This window comes from Bufo gargarizans, chromosome 3 (genome assembly GCF_014858855.1).
Source record: "Bufo gargarizans isolate SCDJY-AF-19 chromosome 3, ASM1485885v1, whole genome shotgun sequence".
Taxonomy (NCBI): Eukaryota; Metazoa; Chordata; class Amphibia; order Anura; family Bufonidae; genus Bufo; species Bufo gargarizans.
The window spans coordinates 340,628,180-340,647,552 of NC_058082.1; the positions used below are offsets into that span (position 1 = coordinate 340,628,180).

Sequence of the window (19,373 nt, forward strand, 5' to 3'; positions counted from 1 at the left end):
TTAGGACTTTCTGGGGCTGCATATTTCAGACAATGGTGGCAAACAGCAGGAACAGTCCTCCCATGACTATTCAAGTAGCAGTTCTTGGATTGCTTCCTCCTGAGTATAAAAACAAAACCACTAAAAATGAACAGGTATATTGGTTAAAGGGGTTTCTTTTGGCCAAAGTGATAATCTTGAGACAGTGGGTGAAAGATAGACCCCCAACAATCAATGATTGGCAAAGTTTAATGACGCGAATAACACATTTTGAGGGCATGAAACGACGTGGATTAAACGACGCTACCGGAATGGGCCCATAGAGAAGGGAAATAGCCAGCCGTAATACCCCAGAGCAGAATTGATGGCTAGTAACTGGGGAGACCACTGATATATACCCCAATAAACCATTATATATTCCTAGATAAACTCTATCAACACAGCCCACGCCAGAATACGTGTGAAATTGTAAAGGCTCTAATGAAAATCCCTATGAGGGGGGCAGGAATACTCCGCCGCCCCTCGCGGCGGCCGCACCAAGCCGGGTGGAAACGGGTGGGGGGTGAGGGGGCGGGGCGGAGGGGGGTTGGGTTTATGTTTTTTTTTTTTTATTCTTGTGTGTTTTTTTTTTGGGTTGTGGATCCCATGCCTATGTACTGGTATTAGAGCTGACTCCTCTGGTCACAGATTGTTTTGTTGTATGTGTCCGATATATGGCATGGAGACGATACACTGTCTAATGTGCGCTATTATAGTATATCTGATTGGAAATTTGCTTTTATATTGTCTGTAAAATAAAAATACAAATAATAAAATTAAAAAAAAAAAAAAAAAAAAAAAAAAAAAAAAAAATATTTGTGGCTCCATTTGTGGGTCTGTTTTTTTGTGATTTATTTCTGTCCGGTAATATTTGGGTGGACAGAAATTACTATGCAAATATTAACACATTCTGACCTGTGGGAAACTCAATTTAGCTTTTTTTCATAGGTAGACAAAAGTTCATATAGAGGAATTTATCATGAGGGGAATATTTGATGTCAGTTTTGATTGAATCTGTGTCTGTGGAGTATTTTATGCCACATTTATCAAATGTCACATGTTGTTTGATAAATTTGGCTTATCCTTAAACCTAACACTCTTGTGTAGAAAAGCTTCTCCAGTTTTCCTGCTCCACCCTACTACTGAAGTGAGATCATGACTTTTATGTGACTTAAGAAAAAAAAGTCTCAATGATTGCTCTGGAGTGTAACTCGTTAACATACGGTAGTTAACCACACCAACTTTTCCACCCACATTTCAAAACTAGTGTAAAAATGCAAAAAGTCACAAAATCCCTATTTTACGACTTTTTGAAGCCAGAATTCTGTAGTGAAGGTATGATAAATCAGGGTGAAGGTGCCTATTTTGTTCTGGTAGTACCAATGAAATTAATAATCAAGAGGCATTATTCATATGGCTGTCTCAAGGATCCATGGTGTAAAGATCCATAATATGTTGCCTATGGGCCGCTGCTATGCCTCTGATTATATAGAGGGTTTTATTTCCCGGTTGTATGCGGATCCATCTCCTCACATGTTGTTTTCTGCAGACATTCACCATCACAAGATCTTTTAATCATTCCTGTTTATATCTAATGGTGGAAAGCCATATAGACCTGATATCAAAAGGCTTGGAAGAGATGTGGCAAACAAATTGAAAGAAAAGGGACATAGATACATATGAATGTAGTTCTACCACTATAATAATCATATGGATTATTTTGAGCAGTTTTGACACCAGTGTACAAGAAAGACATAACAAACTTTGAGCTGGTTCAAAGACAGGCAACCAGCTGCAATGGGGGGACTCCGGTACACAGAAAGGTTAAGGGATTATCAGAGATTTTATATTGATGGCCTATCATCAGGATCAGTGAGGTTTTGACTCCCGGCACCCCCACCGATCAGCTGTTTGTAGAGGCCATGGTGCATCATTGAGCACTGCGGCTTCCTCACAGTAGGGTACGCTGTATAGCGGTTGTGCTTGGTATTGCAGTTCAAGCCCATTCTCTTGAAAGGAAATTATCTGCATCTAGGTCATGTGACCGATGAATATGATGTCGCTAGGCTAGAAAAAGGCTGCAGCGCTCACTGGATCGCTAAAGCCCCTTCAAACATCTGATTGGCTGGGTTGCCAGAAGCTGAACTCCCACCAATCAGATATTGATGACCTATACTAAGGCTAGGCAATCAATACCAAAATCTCAGACAACCCCTTTATTAAAATTAGGGTTCCTTAGTGTAGAAAAAAGACGGTTTAGTGTAACAATTTAAAGCCTAGAATGTAACTGTCATAAGGGGCACCCACTACGACTAGAGGAAAGAAGATTTGCACACAAATTTATAAGGGAATCCTTTACTTACTGTGAGACTATGGAACACTGTGCCACATGAAGTTGGAACCTAAATGTTTTTTTATATACCAATATTACAAGTTAGATTTGCTAGATAACTGGTAATGGTATGTTAGTCCAGCGATTTATTTTTCTGGCAGACTGTAACGGACGTGGGACGGGAGTAAGAATGGAGCGATGGAGAGCAAGGTAAATCATGAGATGAGCATGCTAACTGACATGTGAAGCAAGCAGAAACTAACAAAAAGGGCAGGGTGTCTACTTGGTCTACCAACTAAGCTGATGTGAGAAGGTGCAAGATGAAGTCACTGATGCTCATAACCGGTTGACCAAGTTCAGCTTTGGATAAACTGTGATGAGATTACAGAATATGCAGAGCAGATAATAACAGACAGGACCAGACTTGATGATTAGCAAAGTTACCCTCTTGTCATTCCCTAATTTCTGACATTTGTGAAGGTGGTAGATACTAATAACCCTCTCATGACAAACATACTGGAACTGTGTTCTACCTTATATGTGTTATGTGGATGTGCAGATTACTTACTGTAACAATTCATGGGATCCAGTGAAGCTTCTAAATTTATACTGAAAAAATGAAGTTGTGTGCAATTCCCAGTAAGGCTAGGTTTAGATCTGTGTCCAAATTTCAGTATTTTGTTCTGACGTAGGAACAGGATACCAGAATTTGGACAGAGTCCATTCACTATAATGGGGTATTTCAGGTTTTTAGCATGTAGGGGTATTTCCTCCTTTTGTTTTTTTTCAGGACCTGTGTCATAAATGTGAACCTAGCCTAATAAGAGAAGTGCATCCAGAGGTTGTTGTGGTATGAAAGTGCTGGAAAATGTTTAAAGCATAAAACTGAAGAAAGAAATTCTCACCTGCCCCCTTCTATCCGACACGACTGGGGTGAAAAGGTTTTTGGCAGTAATATGCGGTCCTCTGTGTATGTCATACAGTCACCATGGAAGTTGGGCTCAGAAAAAAGTTGTATCTAAATCAGAACCAGTTTAAAAATTGTAACATGCAGATTAGTTTTGATAATGGTTTAAGGACTCTAAGGAAAAGAATAATAGAAATATTATAGTTTTCTTTTTGTATGTTTCCCAGAAACCAGAAATACATTATTGAATAAAGGTGAACTATTGATATGTCCACAAGTACATATAGTATGTATTTATATATATATATATATATATATATATAGACCTAGATTTCTTACCAGGGGCGAAGTGCATAATAGGCCTAGGGATGTCTACCCAACTTAGGCCTAGGAGCAGCTCAGTCCAATCCAAGTGAATGGGGCTGAGTTGCAATACCAACCACAGCTGCTAACAAATGGACAGCGCTGTGCTTGGTACACAGCAAGAAAGTTTTCTCCTCAAACAGCTGATTGGCAAGGGTGCCAGGAGTCAGACCTATGCCAGTATCATACTGATGACCTATCCTAAGTATAGGCCATCAATATGTAAATCCTGGAAAACCCCTTTACCTTATGTTATTTATAGTGTTACATAGGACTGCAGGGAACATCCTTTACATTATCTGTACTCTGACAGTAATCACTGTCAGTGATAACTATCTGAGTAAAGATAATGTAGTAGATGTTCCCTTCAGTCCTATGTAACACCTCACATAACACAGTGAAAACTCTGTGGGTACAGATGATGTGAGTAAGATCATGGTACCTGCAGTCTGCTGCTCAAAGCTGACATGCCCTCTTCCCTCTTGCCTCCTCTCACCTGACTTCCTCTTCTTCTGGCGAGGACACAGCAGCGTGGCAAAAGGTGGGAACTGCAGTGGAGAGTGGGCCTGTGGAGCAGCCCTGAGCTGGCTATAGGCTAGCCAGGAATAGAAGCTCTGGAGTGTGCAGCTTAGGGGAACACTGCGGCACTAAGCACTGCTGAATGTATTCTATAATGTGGGTGTTTGGGATGGTGATGGGCCCCACAGAAATGTCAGGCCCTGGGCTGCCAACCCAAAAGCTCCTTCCACATTAATTGAGACAGCTTTCTACTGTCTTTTTTCATATTTATACACTACAGATTTAAATGTTGATACACTTTTGGTCTTTTTGTTAATAAGTATTTTGTCATAAATTGCAGGTTTCCCATCACAGGGTTAGTATTATATGAGAACCACCATAAAAGGGTTGTCCGGTTTCATGATACTGATGACCTATCCTCAGGATAGGTTATCATAATGGGATCAGTAGGGGTCCGACTCCTAACACCCAGCCAATCAGCTAAGCTAAGTGCTGTGGTGTCTTCTTTGTAGTGGCGGTGCAGTGTAATTACAGCCCATTTACTTGTCGAAGAGAGGAACTTGTAATTACAGTTCACCGCCAGGTAGAGTGTGCAGGTAAACACTGAAGAGCGTCTAGCACTTGCACAAGCACCATGGGTCCTTTAAACAGCTGACTAGCGGGGTGACAGGCATCAGACCACTATCCATCTATTATTCTTGACCTAACCTGAGGATAGGTCAACATTATGAAACTGGACAATTTCTATCAAGAGATCAAACAATGCTAGCAATACACTTGCAAGTTGGGAAGTGTCTACTATGAAGCACAGAATATTTTTGAAATCCATATTGCTCTTATTTGCAATCAGAAATTGTGATTCATTACATTACTGATTTGAAATTGAAATTTTCTCTCTATAATTTCTCTTGTGTATATGACCAAGCACTGTGCTACTTACCTTAGATAAATATTGAAGACTCTGACCTCCAACCTATCAAAAGAATAAAAAAATATATAAAAGGGGGAAAAAAGGTAAATTCACACTTTACATAATCCTTGTACATGTACACAGTTCAATGCAAAGTAATCGTGTTTTAGAAAACCTTATTCACACACTGCAGAATTTTCAAATCAAATGCTGGATGCTCTATAAATGGTGTATTTGTGTCAAGTGAGGAATCAGCAACAAAATCTGTATCAAAATCTGTGGATTTTTCTACTGATACACTGGATTTACAGCTGATCTACAGCAAAATCATTGGGAAAACTCTGACAGATTCAATCAATGATGGAATACAATATACTGCTTTTGGCAGCTTCCTGAGGCTCCTGGGGGGTCTGTGGCCACCCAAAGTGACCATCAATGTTAAACTTCCTGCTGGAGCAGAATGCTAAGGAGATATGCAGCTGCTTCCTTACTGCAGGAGGAAAGGTCCTAGCCCTTCTAGCTAGTTATACAGACCATCATGTACTGTGTAGCTGCATAAAGCCTTACCCCCACGTGCATGGACTGAAAGTAAAGATTCCAGCTGCTCTTCAATACTGACATGGAAAATTAAACATAGCATCACCCTAAATTCTTTAAAAATATGTTTAACATAAATTTAATACAAATAAGTCACAGGGGCCCTGATGGGATACACCCAAAGCTATTAAAAGAGCTTAGCGGTTAACCAATCACTGGTAACAGAAGTCGTCCCAGAAGATTGGAAATTAGCAAATGTTGTGCCCATTCACAAGAAAGGTAGTAGGGAGGAATCGGAGAACTATAGGCCAGTAAGCCTGACATCAATAGTGGGGAAATGAATGGAAACCATAATCAATGAGAGGACTGTGGAATATCTAAAATCCCATGGATTGAAAGATGAAAAACAGCATGGGTTTACTTCAGGGAGATCATGTCAAACTAATCTTATTGATTTTTTTGATTGGGTGACTAAAATAATAGTCAGCTTAAGCATGCATCGGATAGGCATAAGGCCATCCTTCATATAAGATAGGGCCAGGGGCTATTCATAGTATTCAGTATATTGGGCAGACTAGATGGGCCAAATGGTTCTAATCTGCCGACACATTCTATGTTTCTAATCATGATTTAAACAATAGATCATTTTCTGATGACACATTCCCTTTAACCCTTTCTACTCCTGGCCAGTTTTCGCCCTCCTGCCCAGGTCATTTTTGGCAAATCTGATATGTGTCACATTATGGGGTAATAACTTTGGAACACTTTTAGTTATCCAGGCAATTCTGAGATCGTTTTCTTACGAAACATTGTACTTCATGATAGTCATAAATTTGAGTCAATATATTACACCTTTATTTATGAAAAAATCCCAAATTTACGAGAAATTTGGAAAACTTCGCATATTTCTAAATTTCAATTTCTCTGCTATTAGAACAGAAAGTGATACCTCATAAATATTTTTTATTACTTAACATTCCCCATATGTCTAACATTCCCCATATTTATGTAGACTGAAGTCACTTTGTGGAAACTCACCCATAAATGACCCCATTGTAGAGATGAAATTTCAAAATTTCACTTTTTTGGCAGATTTTCCATTTTAATCAATTTTTTTCTTTAACACATTCGGGGTTAACAGCCAAACAAAACTCAATCTTTATTACCCTGATTCTGCGGTTTACAGAAACACCCACATGTGGTCGTAAACTGATGTAAGGGCACACGGCAGGGCGCAGAAGAAAAGGAGAGCCATATGGTTTTTAGAAGGCAGATTTTGCTGGACTGATTTTTAGACACCATTTCTTATGCGAAGCCCTCCTGATGCACCGTTACAGAAACAATCAAAAAATGACCCCATTTTGAAAACTACGGGATAAGGTGACAGTTTTATCAGCACAATTTTTGGGGTACATATGATTTTTAATTGCTCTATATTGCATTTTTCTGTGAGGCAAGGTAACCAAAAAATGGTTTTGGCATCATTTTAGTTTTTTACAACCATCATCTGACAGGGTAGATAATGTGCTATTTTTATAGAGCAGGTTGTTACGGACGAATGATATCAAATATGTTTTACATATTAAAGCATTTTTTATTTTTTTTTAAATATTTTGTGTCTTCATTTTTCTGAACGCCATATCTTTTTTTATTTTTCTGCCGATCGTCTTGTGCAGGGGCTCATTTTTTGCAAGAAAAGTTGACGTTTTTATTGGTACCATTTTTGGGTACATGATTTTTTGATCATTCATTATTACACTTTATGGGGCAAGGTGACCAAAAAATGTGTTGTTTTGGCAGTTTTTTTATATTTATTTTTACAGCGTTCACCTGAGGGGTTAGTTCATGACATTTTTATAGAGCAGATCGTTACGGACGTGGCAATACCTAATATGTATACATTTTCTTAATTATTTAAGTTTTACACAATAATAGCATTTTAGTGTCTCCATAGTCTGAGAGCCATAGATTTTTTTATTTTTTTACCGATTGTCTTAGGTAGAGTTTCATTTTTTGCGGGATGAGGTGACAGTTTGATTGGTACTATTTTGGGGGGCATACGCCTTTTTGATCGCTTGGTGTTGCACTTTATGTGATGTTAGGTGACAAATAATGGCTTTTTTGGCACAGTTTTTTTTATGGTGTTCAGCTGTAGAAGATAGGTCATGTGATATTTTTATAGAGCTGGTTGTTACGGACGCGGTGATACCCATTATGTGTGTTTTTTCCTTTTTTGTATTTTTTTTCTATAAAATAAGGGGAAAGGGGCGTTTTTTCATTTTTTACTTGAAACTTTTTTTTGTTTATTAAAAACACATAATTTTTTTTAACTTTGTTTTTATCCCACTCTGGGACAACTCCTAGTCAAATCCCTAGTCACAGTCCTGACTTGCTATCAGTATGAACAGTATGATGGTGGACAATGAAACTGTGGGAATTGCACATGTTTGTCGGTGGAACAAATCATCCTCTCTACTGGTGGTCTGTCTAGGGGCTGTCCAGAGCCTGTTCGCCTTGTGTAACCACTGCTTCCAACCTGGACTCTTAACGGCTAAGTCAGAACAGCCTTGATGGCAGGCAATTTGTCAAAACCACCATCCTACTTCTCTAAGTCCAATGATGCATCCCCTCTCAAAGTCTGCTAACTGGGCAAAATGTTGTTCAGTGTGTCAAAGAGTCATGTCTAGCAGTCAACGATCTCTCACCAGGAAGTATACTATCCAAAAGTAGCTTCTGAGAGCCTTTTTATAGAGCAGTGGGGGGAGGCACTTTTACATGATCTTGTGGCAAGACCCAGTTTCTAATCAGACCGCACCTATACTCATTTACATCTGCCTGAGACATAACTGCATGGAAAGTAATTTTTTTTTGTCAATGAGTGGAAAACAATAAACTGCGCAGTACAGTAGTCCCTCAAACTACATTGGCCATCATAAGTTGAAACAAGAATTAAACTTGACTCAGATCCAACCATTCAACATTGTCATTTCCATTACAGTAAAATGAGCTACTACATGTCCTGTACTGCCCTCTGTCTGTGCCAGGATGAGATGCTCCTTTACATTTCAGGTGAATGTGGCTCCAAGTTTTTTTTTCTGGTACACTGTGCACTGTCGTGGACCCCGAAACGCTCCTGTCCTCATAATAGTTATTTAAAGCTTCCGGCATCTATTCCTGACTGTTTAGGATTTGTTTATCTGTCCTAGTTATCTGCTTATTTTTCTTAAAGGGTACCTGTCATCAACTTTATGCTGACCGTACTGAGGGCAGTATAAAGTAGTGAAAGAAATGCTGATTTCAGAGGTGTGTCACTCATCAGCTAAAAGTAAATGGTTGCAGAAAACCAGCATCATAATCATTGCAGCCCAGGCCTTGAAAAGAGTTAAATCTACCTGAGAAGAGTCCTGGTTATTCATGAATTCCTGCTCTCTGTGCCCACCTGCTGATGACTTCTACCTAGTTTTCTCCCTTTCATTCTAGTAGAGAACTGCCAATCATCAGCAGATTGGCGAAAGGGCAGGAGATTATGAATAACCATGACTTTATGAATAAGCATGACTCTTCTCAGGTAGATTTGACTCTTTTCAAGGCCTGGGCTGCAATGATTATGATGTTGGTTCTCGGCGACTAGAGTTGAGCGAACACCTGGATGTTCGGGTTCGAGAAGTTCGGCCGAACATCCCGGAAATGTTCGGGTTCGGGATCCGAACCCGATCCGAACTTCGTCCCGAACCCGAACCCCATTGAAGTCAATGGGGACCCGAACTTTTCGGCACTAAAAAGGCTGTAAAACAGCCCAGGAAAGAGCTAGAGGGCTGCAAAAGGCAGCAACATGTAGGTAAATCCCCTGCAAACAAATGTGGATAGGGAAATGAATTAAATTAAAAATTAAATAAATAAAAATTAACCAAAATCAATTGGAGAGAGGTTCCATAGCAGAGAATCTGGCTTCCCGTCACCCACCACTGGAACAGTCCATTCTCAGATATTTAGGCCCCGGCACCCAGGCAGAGGAGAGAGGTCCCGTAACAGAGAATCTGTCTTCATGTCAGCAGAGAATTAGTCTGCATGTCATAGCAGAGAATGAGGCTTCACGTCAGCCACCACTGCAACAGTCCATTGGCATATATTTAGGCCCAGCACCCAGGCAGAGGAGGGAGGTCCCGTAACAGAGAATCTGTCTTCATGTCAGCAGAGAATTAGTCTGCATGTCATAGCAGAGAATGAGGCTTCACGTCAGCCACCACTGCAACAGTCCATTGGCATATATTTAGGCCCAGCACACACACAGGCAGAGGAGAGAGGTCCCGTAACAGAGAATCTGGCTTCATGTCAGCAGAGAATCAGTCTGCATGTCATAGCAGAGAATGAGGCTTCACGTCAGCCACCACTGCAACAGTCCATTGGCATATATTTAGGCCCAGCACACACACAGGCAGAGGAGAGAGGTCCCGTAACAGACAATCTGGCTTCATGTCAGCAGAGAATTAGTCTGCATGTCATAGCAGAGAATCAGGCTTCACGTCACCCACCACTGCAACAGTCCATTGGCATATATTTAGGCCCAGCACCCAGGCAGAGGAGGGAGGTCCCGTAACAGAGAATCTGTCTTCATGTCAGCAGAGAATTAGTCTGCATGTCATAGCAGAGAATGAGGCTTCACGTCAGCCACCACTGCAACAGTCCATTGGCATATATTTAGGCCCAGCACACACACAGGCAGAGGAGAGAGGTCCCGTAACAGAGGATCTGGCTTCATGTCAGCAGAGAATCAGTCTGCATGTCATAGCAGAGAATCAGGCTTCACGTCAGCCACCACTGCAACAGTCCATTGGCATATATTTAGGCCTAGCACACAGGCAGAGGAGAGAGGTCCCGTAACAGACAATCTGGCTTCATGTCAGCAGAGAATCAGTCTGCATGTCATAGCAGAGAATGAGGCTTCACGTCAGCCACCACTGCAACAGTCCATTGTCATAAATTTAGGCCCAGCACCCAGGCAGAGGAGAGAGGTCCCGTAACAGACAATCTGGCTTCATGTCAGCAGAGAATTAGTCTGCATGTCATAGCAGAGAATCAGGCTTCATGTCAGCCACCACTGCAACAGTCCATTGGCATATATTTAGGCCTAGCACACAGGCAGAGGAGAGGTTCATTCAACTTTGGGTAGCATCGCAATATAATGGTAAAATGAAAATAAAAATAGGATTGAATGAGGAAGTGCCCTGGAGTCCAATAATATATGGTTATGGGGAGGTAGTTAATGTCTAATCTGGACAAGGGACGGACAGGTCCTGTGGGATCCATGCCTGGTTCATTTTTATGAACGTCAGCTTGTCCACATTGGCTGTAGACAGGCGGCTGCGTTTGTCTGTAATGACGCCCCCTGCCGTGCTGAATACACGTTCAGACAAAACGCTGGCTGCCGGGCAGGCCAGCACCTCCAAGGCATAAAAGGCTAGCTCTGGCCACGTGGACAATTTAGAGACCCAGAAGTTGAATGGGGCCGAACCATCAGTCAGTACGTGGAGGGGTGTGCACACGTACTGTTCCACCATGTTAGTGAAATGTTGCCTCCTGCTAACACGTTGCGTATCAGGTGGTGGTGCAGTTAGCTGTGGCGTGTTGACAAAAGTTTTCCACATCTCTGCCATGCTAACCCTGCCCTCAGAGGAGCTGGCCGTGACACAGCTGCCTTGGCGACCTCTTGCTCCTCCTCTGCCTTGGCCTTGGGCTTCCACTTGTTCCCCTGTGACATTTGGGAATGCTCTCAGTAGCGCGTCTACCAACGTGCGCTTGTACTCGCGCATCTTCCTATCACGCTCCAGTGCAGGAAGTAAGGTGGGCACATTGTCTTTGTAGCGTGGATCCAGCAGGGTGGCAACCCAGTAGTCCGCACAGGTTAAAATGTGGGCAACTCTGCTGTCGTTGCGCAGGCACTGCAGCATGTAGTCGCTCATGTGTGCCAGGCTGCCCAGGGATAAGGACAAGCTGTCCTCTGTGGGAGGCGTATCGTCATCGTCCTGCCTTTCCCCCCAGCCACGCACCAGTGATGGACCCGAGCTGCGTTGGGTGCCACCCCGCTGTGACCATGCTTCATCCTCATCCTCCTCCACCTCCTCCTCATCCTCGTCCTCCTCGTCCTCCAGTAGTGGGCCCTGGCTGGCCACATTTGTACCTGGCCTCTGCTGTTGCCAAAAACCTCCCTCTGAGTCACTTCGAAGAGACTGGCCTGAAAGTGCTAAAAATGACCCCTCTTCCTCCTCCTCCTCCTCCTCCTCCTGGGCCACCTCCTCTTCCATCATCGCCCTAAGTGTTTTCTCAAGGAGACATAGAAGTGGTATTGTAACGCTGATAACGGTGTCATCGCCACTGGCCATGTTGGTGGAGTACTCGAAACAGCGCAACAGGGCACACAGGTCTCGCATGGAGGCCCAGTCATTGGTGGTGAAGTGGTGCTGTTCTGTAGTGCGACTGACCCGTGCGTGCTGCAGCTGAAACTCCACTATGGCCTGCTGCTGCTCGCACAGTCTGTCCAGCATGTGCAAGGTGGAGTTCCACCTGGTGGGCACGTCGCATATGAGGCGGTGAGCGGGAAGGCCGAAGTTACGCTGTAGCGCAGACAGGCGAGCAGCAGCAGGATGTGAACGCCGGAAGCGCGAACAGACGGCCCGCACTTTATGCAGCAGCTCTGACATGTCGGGGTAGTTGTGAATGAACTTCTGCACCACCAAATTCAGCACATGCGCCAAGCAAGGGATGTGCGTCAAATTGGCTAGTCCCAGAGCTGCAACGAGATTTCGCCCATTATCACACACCACCAGGCCGGGCTTGAGGCTCACCGGCAGCAACCACTCGTCGGTCTGTTGTTCTATACCCCGCCACAACTCCTGTGCGGTGTGGGGCCTGTCCCCCAAACATATGAGTTTCAGAATGGCCTGCTGACGTTTACCCCGGGCTGTGCTGAAGTTGGTGGTGAAGGTGTGTGGCTGACTGGATGAGCAGGTGGAAGAAGAGGAGGAGGAAGCCGAGAAGGAGGAGGTGGCAACAGGAGGCAAAGAATGTTGCCCTGCGATCCTTGGCGGCGGAAGGACGTGCGCCAAACAGCTCTCCGCCTGGGGCCCAGCTGCCACTACATTTACCCAGTGTGCAGTTAGGGAGATATAGCGTCCCTGGCCGTGCTTACTGGTCCACGTATCTGTGGTTAGGTGGACCTTGCCACAGATGGCGTTGCGCAGTGCACACTTGATTTTATCGGATACTTGGTTGTGCAGGGAAGGCACGGCTCTCTTGGAGAAGTAGTGCCGGCTGGGAACAACATACTGTGGGACAGCAAGCGACATGAGCTGTTTGAAGCTGTCTGTGTCCACCAGCCTAAATGACAGCATTTCATAGGCCAGTAGTTTAGAAATGCTGGCATTCAGGGCCAGGGATCGAGGGTGGCTAGGTGGGAATTTACGCTTTCTATCAAATGTTTGTGAGATGGAGAGCTGAACGCTGGCGTGTGACATGGTTGAGACGCTTGGTGACGGAGGTGGTGGTGGTGGTGTTGGTGGTACATCCCCTGTTTGCTGGGCGGCAGGTGCCAACGTTCCTCCAGAGGCGGAGGAAGAGGCCGAGGCGGCAGCAGCAGAATAGGCCGAGGCGGCAGCAGCAGAAGAGGTAGCAGGGGGAGCCTGAGTGACTTCCTTGGTTTTAAGGTGTTTACTCCACTGCAGTTCATGCTTTGCATGCAGGTGCCTGGTCATGCAGGTTGTGCTCAGGTTCAGAACGTTAATGCCTCGCTTCAGGCTCTGATGGCACAGCGTGCAAACCACTCGGGTCTTGTCGTCAGCACATTGTTTGAAGAAGTGCCATGCCAGGGAACTCCTTGAAGCTGCCTTTGGGGTGCTCGGTCCCAGATGGCGGCGGTCAGTAGCAGGCGGAGTCTCTTGGCGGCGGGTGTTCTGCTTTTGCCCACTGCTCCCTCTTTTGCTACGCTGTTGGCTCGGTCTCACCACTGCCTCTTCCTCCGAACTGTGAAAGTCAGTGGCACGACCTTCATTCCATGTGGGGTCTAGGACCTCATCGTCCCCTGCATCGTCTTCCACCCAGTCTTGATCCCTGACCTCCTGTTCAGTCTGCACACTGCAGAAAGACGCAGCAGTTGGCACCTGTGTTTCGTCATCATCAGAGACATGCTGAGGTGGTATTCCCATGTCCTCATCATCAGGAAACATAAGTGGTTGTGCGTCAGTGCATTCTATGTCTTTCACCGCTGGGGAAGGGCTAGGTGGATGCCCTTGGGAAACCCTGCCAGCGGAGTCTTCAAACAGCATAAGAGACTGCTGCATAACTTGAGGCTGAGACAGTTTCCCTGGTATGCATGGGGGTGATGTGACAGACTGATGGGGTTGGTTTTCAGGCGCCATCTGTGCGCTTTCTGCAGAAGACTGGGTGGGAGATAATGTGAACGTGCTGGATCCACTGTCGGCCACCCAATTGACTAATGCCTGTACCTGCTCAGGCCTTACCATCCTTAGAACGGCATTGGGCCCCACCATATATCGCTGTAAATTCTGGCGGCTACTGGGACCTGAGGTAGTTGGTACACTAGGACGTGTGGATGTGGCAGAACGGCCACGTCCTCTCCCAGCACCAGAGGGTCCACTAACACCACCACGACCATGTCCACGTCCGCGTCCCTTACTAGATGTTTTTCTCATTGTTATGGTTCACCACAACAACAAATATATTATTTGGCCCAATGTATTGTATTCAAATTCAGCGGGATATAAATTTGAGGCCTAGTATTTAGGCGCTGGGTGACCGGTATGGATTTAGTGACAGAATTAGACTTGGAAATGCACAGAAGCGTGTGTGTGAAGTTATTCTGAATGACCCTATGTGCACCTTCAATATGATCTACCCTTTTAGGGATAGATTTCAAATAGCTCTGATATAGCAGAAACGACTAAATTATGAAATTGCTAAATTGGGAATTGTATTTCAACCCAGAACAAAAAATGTGCTTTGACGGACACTAAATAACTTTCCCAGCCACAACAGGACAGCGGTAACGAGAGATTTAGCGGGATATAAATTTGAGGCCTAGTATTTAGGCGCTGGGTGACAGGTATGGGTTTAGTGACAGAATTAGATTTGGAAATGCACAGTAGCGGGTGTGTGAAGTTATTCTGAATGACCCTATGTGCACCTTGAATATTATATACCCTTTTAGGGATAGATTTCAAATAGCTCTGATATAGCAGAAACCACTAAATTATGAAATTGCTAAATTGGGAATTGTATTTCAACCCAGAACAAGAAATGTGCTTGAACGGACACTAAATAACTCGCCCAGCTACAGCACTAGGGACAGATTTAGCTGGATATAAATTTGAGGCCTAGTATTTAGGCGCTGCGTGACAGGTATGGGTTTAGTGACAGAATTAGACTTGGAAATACACAGTAGCGGGTGTGTGTGAAGTTATTCTGAATGACCCAATGTGCACCTTGAATATTATATACCCTTTTAGGGATAGATTTCAAATAGCTCTGATATAGCAGAAACCACTAAATTATGAAATTGCTAAATTGGGAATTGTATTTCAACCCAGAACAAGAAATGTGCTTGAACGGACACTAAATAACTCGCCCAGCTACAGCACTAGGGACAGATTTAGCTGGATATAAATTTGAGGCCTAGTATTTAGGCGCTGGGTGACCGGTATGGATTTAGTGACAGAATTAGACTGGGATATGGCCAAAAAATAAACAGACTATTGCTGGTTAAATGCACTTGGTGTGACAGCTTCACCCTGATGTAGGCTTTAGCCAAAAAACAACCACACCATTGAGGGTTAAATGCACTTGGTGACAGGCGCAGCTTGCCCCTGATTTAGTATATGGCCAAAAAATGAACAGACTATTGCTGGTTAAATGCACTTGGTGTGACAGCTTCACCCTGATGTAGGCTTTAGCCAAAAAACAACCACACCATTGAGGGTTAAATGCACTTGGTGACAGGCGCAGCTTGCCCCTGATTTTGTATATGGCCAAAAAATGAACAGACTATTGCTGGTTAAATGCACTTGGTGTGACAGCTTCACCCTGATGTAGGCTTTAGCCAAAAAACAACCACACCATTGAGGGTTAAATGCACTTGGTCGCAGCTTGTGCTGGCGCACCACAAGACACAAAATGGCCGCCGATCACCCCAGAAAAATGTGACTGACAAACGGTCTGTGCAGCCTAAAAACAGTGAGCAATTGAGGATCAGCAGCTCAATGATCCACAGCTGCAGATCGATCAGTTAATCAAGTCCTTTGGAGGAGTTAATCTGCCTACTCTCGCCCTACTGTCGCAGCCGCAACCTCTCCCTACGCTAATCAGAGCAGAGTGACGGGCGGCGCTATGTGACTCCAGCTTAAATAGAGGCTGGGTCACATGGTGCTCTGGCCAATCACAGCCATGCCAATAGTAGGCATGGCTGTGATGGCCTCTTGGGGCAAGTAGTATGACGCTTGTTGATTGGCTGCTTTGCAGCCTTTCAAAAAGCGCCAAGAAAGCGTCACAAAAGCGCGAAGAAAGCGACGAACACCGAACCCGAACCCGGACTTTTACGAAAATGTCCGGGTTCGGGTCCGTGTCACGGACACCCCAAAATTCGGTACGAACCCGAACTATACAGTTCGAGTTCGCTCATCCCTATCGGCGACCACTTACTTTTAGCTCTTGAGTGACACACCGCTGAAATCAGCATTTTTCTGTCACTACTTTATACTGCCCTCAGTACAGTCAGCATAAAGTTGATGACAGGATCCCTTTAAATGGAATGTGTCATCAGAAAATGACCTATTGTTTAATACACGTTTTTATGTTTAACACATTTTTAAAGAATTTTTATGGTGTAATTTTTACTTTTCCATGTCACTGTCTATATTTGAACAAAAAAAATAAAAATCCTGCAGTTTTCGCACTGGCCATTGAGTCTAGGCATCACTTCTTGGTCTGTATAAATGACTCAATTGGAGTTACCTGCTTATCTATACACAGTGGTGATATACTTACTTACAGGATTAGAATGACAGATAAGACAGGATCCACCATTCACAATAAATGGCGCTGTACATATGAAGTGGTGTACATACATAATACAGACAATTGCACTAAGCATTAACAAGACGAGTTACAAACTGGTACAAAAGGAGAGAGTCTATTCTTTCCTTGTACAATGACCTCTGCACAGGTCACACATACAAAACTCTCCCATGTTAATCAATAAGGTCCCCTCCTGACAATTGTGTCTATGGACCATGGGGCTGCCATAAAGCAAATTTTTTATGCTTGTAAATGCTGTTAAGAACAGCTCAGGCAAGATGGCCGCACCCATAATAATGTTCAGAAAATATAATAAAACAAAAACAGATTAGAAAAAAAAGGACATGTGTTGTTATCTGGTTTTATTGGTCCCCTTAGCAGTATAAGGGCACCAATAACCTAACATTTGGTATTGCACTACGCACTCCTGTGTTAAGTAGCTATTGCTCTTTTATGTAAGGCATAAAATCTATTGGGGTTGTATGTACCTATCAATATGGTTACACCGGCTACGTAGTTCTTTGTCTGTAATACATGACTGCTGCTATTTTATTTTAATAATAGTTAAGTACTCGTTGTGCTGTGCATATATTCCTTTCGTGTGGTAGATTTACTCCAATATATCCAGATTGGAGCAATTTTTGTATATTAGTATGCTAGAGAAAACTGTGACGAATGTGAGTCATAAACCTGATTATGATTTATGTTATCAGCATATCTTACCTGTAGTACAGGCTGAACAGCACAGATCTGGCTGTCTTTAGCTCCCCAGTCATGATAGCTGTGATAAATCCCTTTTTCTAAAATATATTGCTCTCCCGAGAAGTCAACGTTTTCATAGGCCACCCACCTAAGAAATAAAAGTCAGTCTAGGTACTCAACAGCATAACTAAAAGATTAAGCAAAATTATCCTTAAAAAAAAACTTACACTCCATTCAGCACTTGGATAGAGCCAGTACTCGTCCCATAGTCTGCAACCTCTATATCTGCCAAAGCTTCATTCAGACGCAAACATGAACCCTCTAAGCATCCCGGCTTCTCGTATAGTATTATTTCAGGTTCTGAAAAATCCTGGGGAAGCAGGAGATGTGGACTTTGTATAACAATACTGCATAATATAATGTTGCCAATATACATGCATAAGAAAGCTGGCAACTTCCATATCCTCACCGTACGGATAAGCCGAAGTGATCCTAATTCTTCAGTACAACCACCCCACTGAGACCATTTCTGATATTCCCCTTCCTCTAGAAGGTATTGGTGACCATGAAAGCCTTCCTTCTCGTATGCTACCCAACTGCAGCCAATGAAAGTAGTAAGGTGAAAAAATAGAAACAAAAACCTGTCATTACATTATATTACTATTGTTGTTATTATTTGTATTATTATTTAATACCTACCACCCTCCAAGCACTTTTAAAGAGCCTACACTAGTGAGACGCTCTCCCTGCTGGTTAGGCTCTCCTTGTAGTGAGTGAAGGTCTCTGGTCACTTCCCAGCTGTGTCCTTTAAATTCAGGGTGTTGGAACACATGAATCTGCAGGGGTGTATTATTTGCAAAGGCAAGTTATTACACTATTGTACAGCAGTCTGTTTGTGCAAGTGACATGAATAACCACATTTTGATTTGCACGTTACATCTCAACAACCATCATTTTGAATTACAAACAATTATGCCCCCCACATGCAATACAGAACAAACCATATATGAATGAAACAATGCGTATAGTAGTAGAAAATTGAGCAGATTTTTTTATTCATAGCAGTGGACTACACAATCCTTCCAGGTTTATCAATGAGTGATCATTTGTAAATCAGTAGTTTTACGCTAGATTCACAGTGATTGGGGAGAATATTCGTTGCACATACTGGGAAAATCTCAGAAATTCGCCACTAGACCTTTCTTTCTCCTTGAGAAGGGGTCACCTACCAGCAGTCTATGGGCTAGGCAACTAACCTCTTCTGATAATGGGATTGCACATTTGTAGAGTTCTTAGTTTGGAATAGCTCAGTGGGTACTGCTCTGTAGAACTGTGTAGACATTTGCATTTAGCTAAACATACAACTTGATGATTGCAAGGCCGAATGCACACGGCCGTTGTACCAGTGTACCAGTGTATTACTGTACTGTGGCGGCAGCAGGGAGCGCACGGCGTCATAGCAACCAATGACGCCGTGCGCTCCTGCACTCAGCAGGAATCCAGGCCGCGGTTCCACGGACCGCCCACGGCCATGAACAACGGCCGTGTGCATTCGGCCTTATGAGGTGACTTTGTCAAGTGTAGACTAGATACATAGATAAATAGATTGGCATATGAAACATAGACTTTTACCCTTACATTAATGAAGAGAAAATGAAACTGTGCCAGAAAAACTAAGCTCTGACCACTGTAAAGATGTATTAAGAAATTTATCGGCATAGAATTAGGGACCTATTTGGATTGTTATGGGGTGGACCTTCACTTTGAGCTTGCAGTAGATGTACAAACATTCATTGCCAATTAAAATCGTTGTAAGCTATTAAATTGCAAAGTTAATCTTTGTAGATACACAACTGAAGTAAATTCCCTCTACTCCAACTCACCTTGGGTTCATTAGGCTTTTCCACTGTGGGACCTCCCTAAAAGATGCAGAAAATATTTACTGTACCACACAGCCAAGGAGTATGATTACATTGACAAGTGATGAATAACAGGAAAGTGGC

At 43.4% G+C, this 19,373-nt stretch overlaps 1 protein-coding gene across 1 annotated transcript in view; it reads right to left on the reverse strand.

Annotated features, from left to right (window-relative positions):
* The window catches only part of CRYBG2 (crystallin beta-gamma domain containing 2), a 127,176-nt gene that overhangs the window by 31,937 nt on the left and 75,866 nt on the right, over positions 1 to 19,373 (reverse strand). The window contains exons 10-16 of the mRNA XM_044285653.1: positions 19,254 to 19,289; positions 18,070 to 18,206; positions 17,840 to 17,966; positions 17,598 to 17,740; positions 17,392 to 17,518; positions 5,080 to 5,112; positions 3,256 to 3,368 (exon numbers count right to left, since the gene is read on the reverse strand). Coding sequence (XP_044141588.1) covers positions 3,256 to 3,368; positions 5,080 to 5,112; positions 17,392 to 17,518; positions 17,598 to 17,740; positions 17,840 to 17,966; positions 18,070 to 18,206; positions 19,254 to 19,289 — 716 coding nt within the window. The remainder of the gene's footprint in view (positions 1 to 3,255; positions 3,369 to 5,079; positions 5,113 to 17,391; positions 17,519 to 17,597; positions 17,741 to 17,839; positions 17,967 to 18,069; positions 18,207 to 19,253; positions 19,290 to 19,373) is intronic.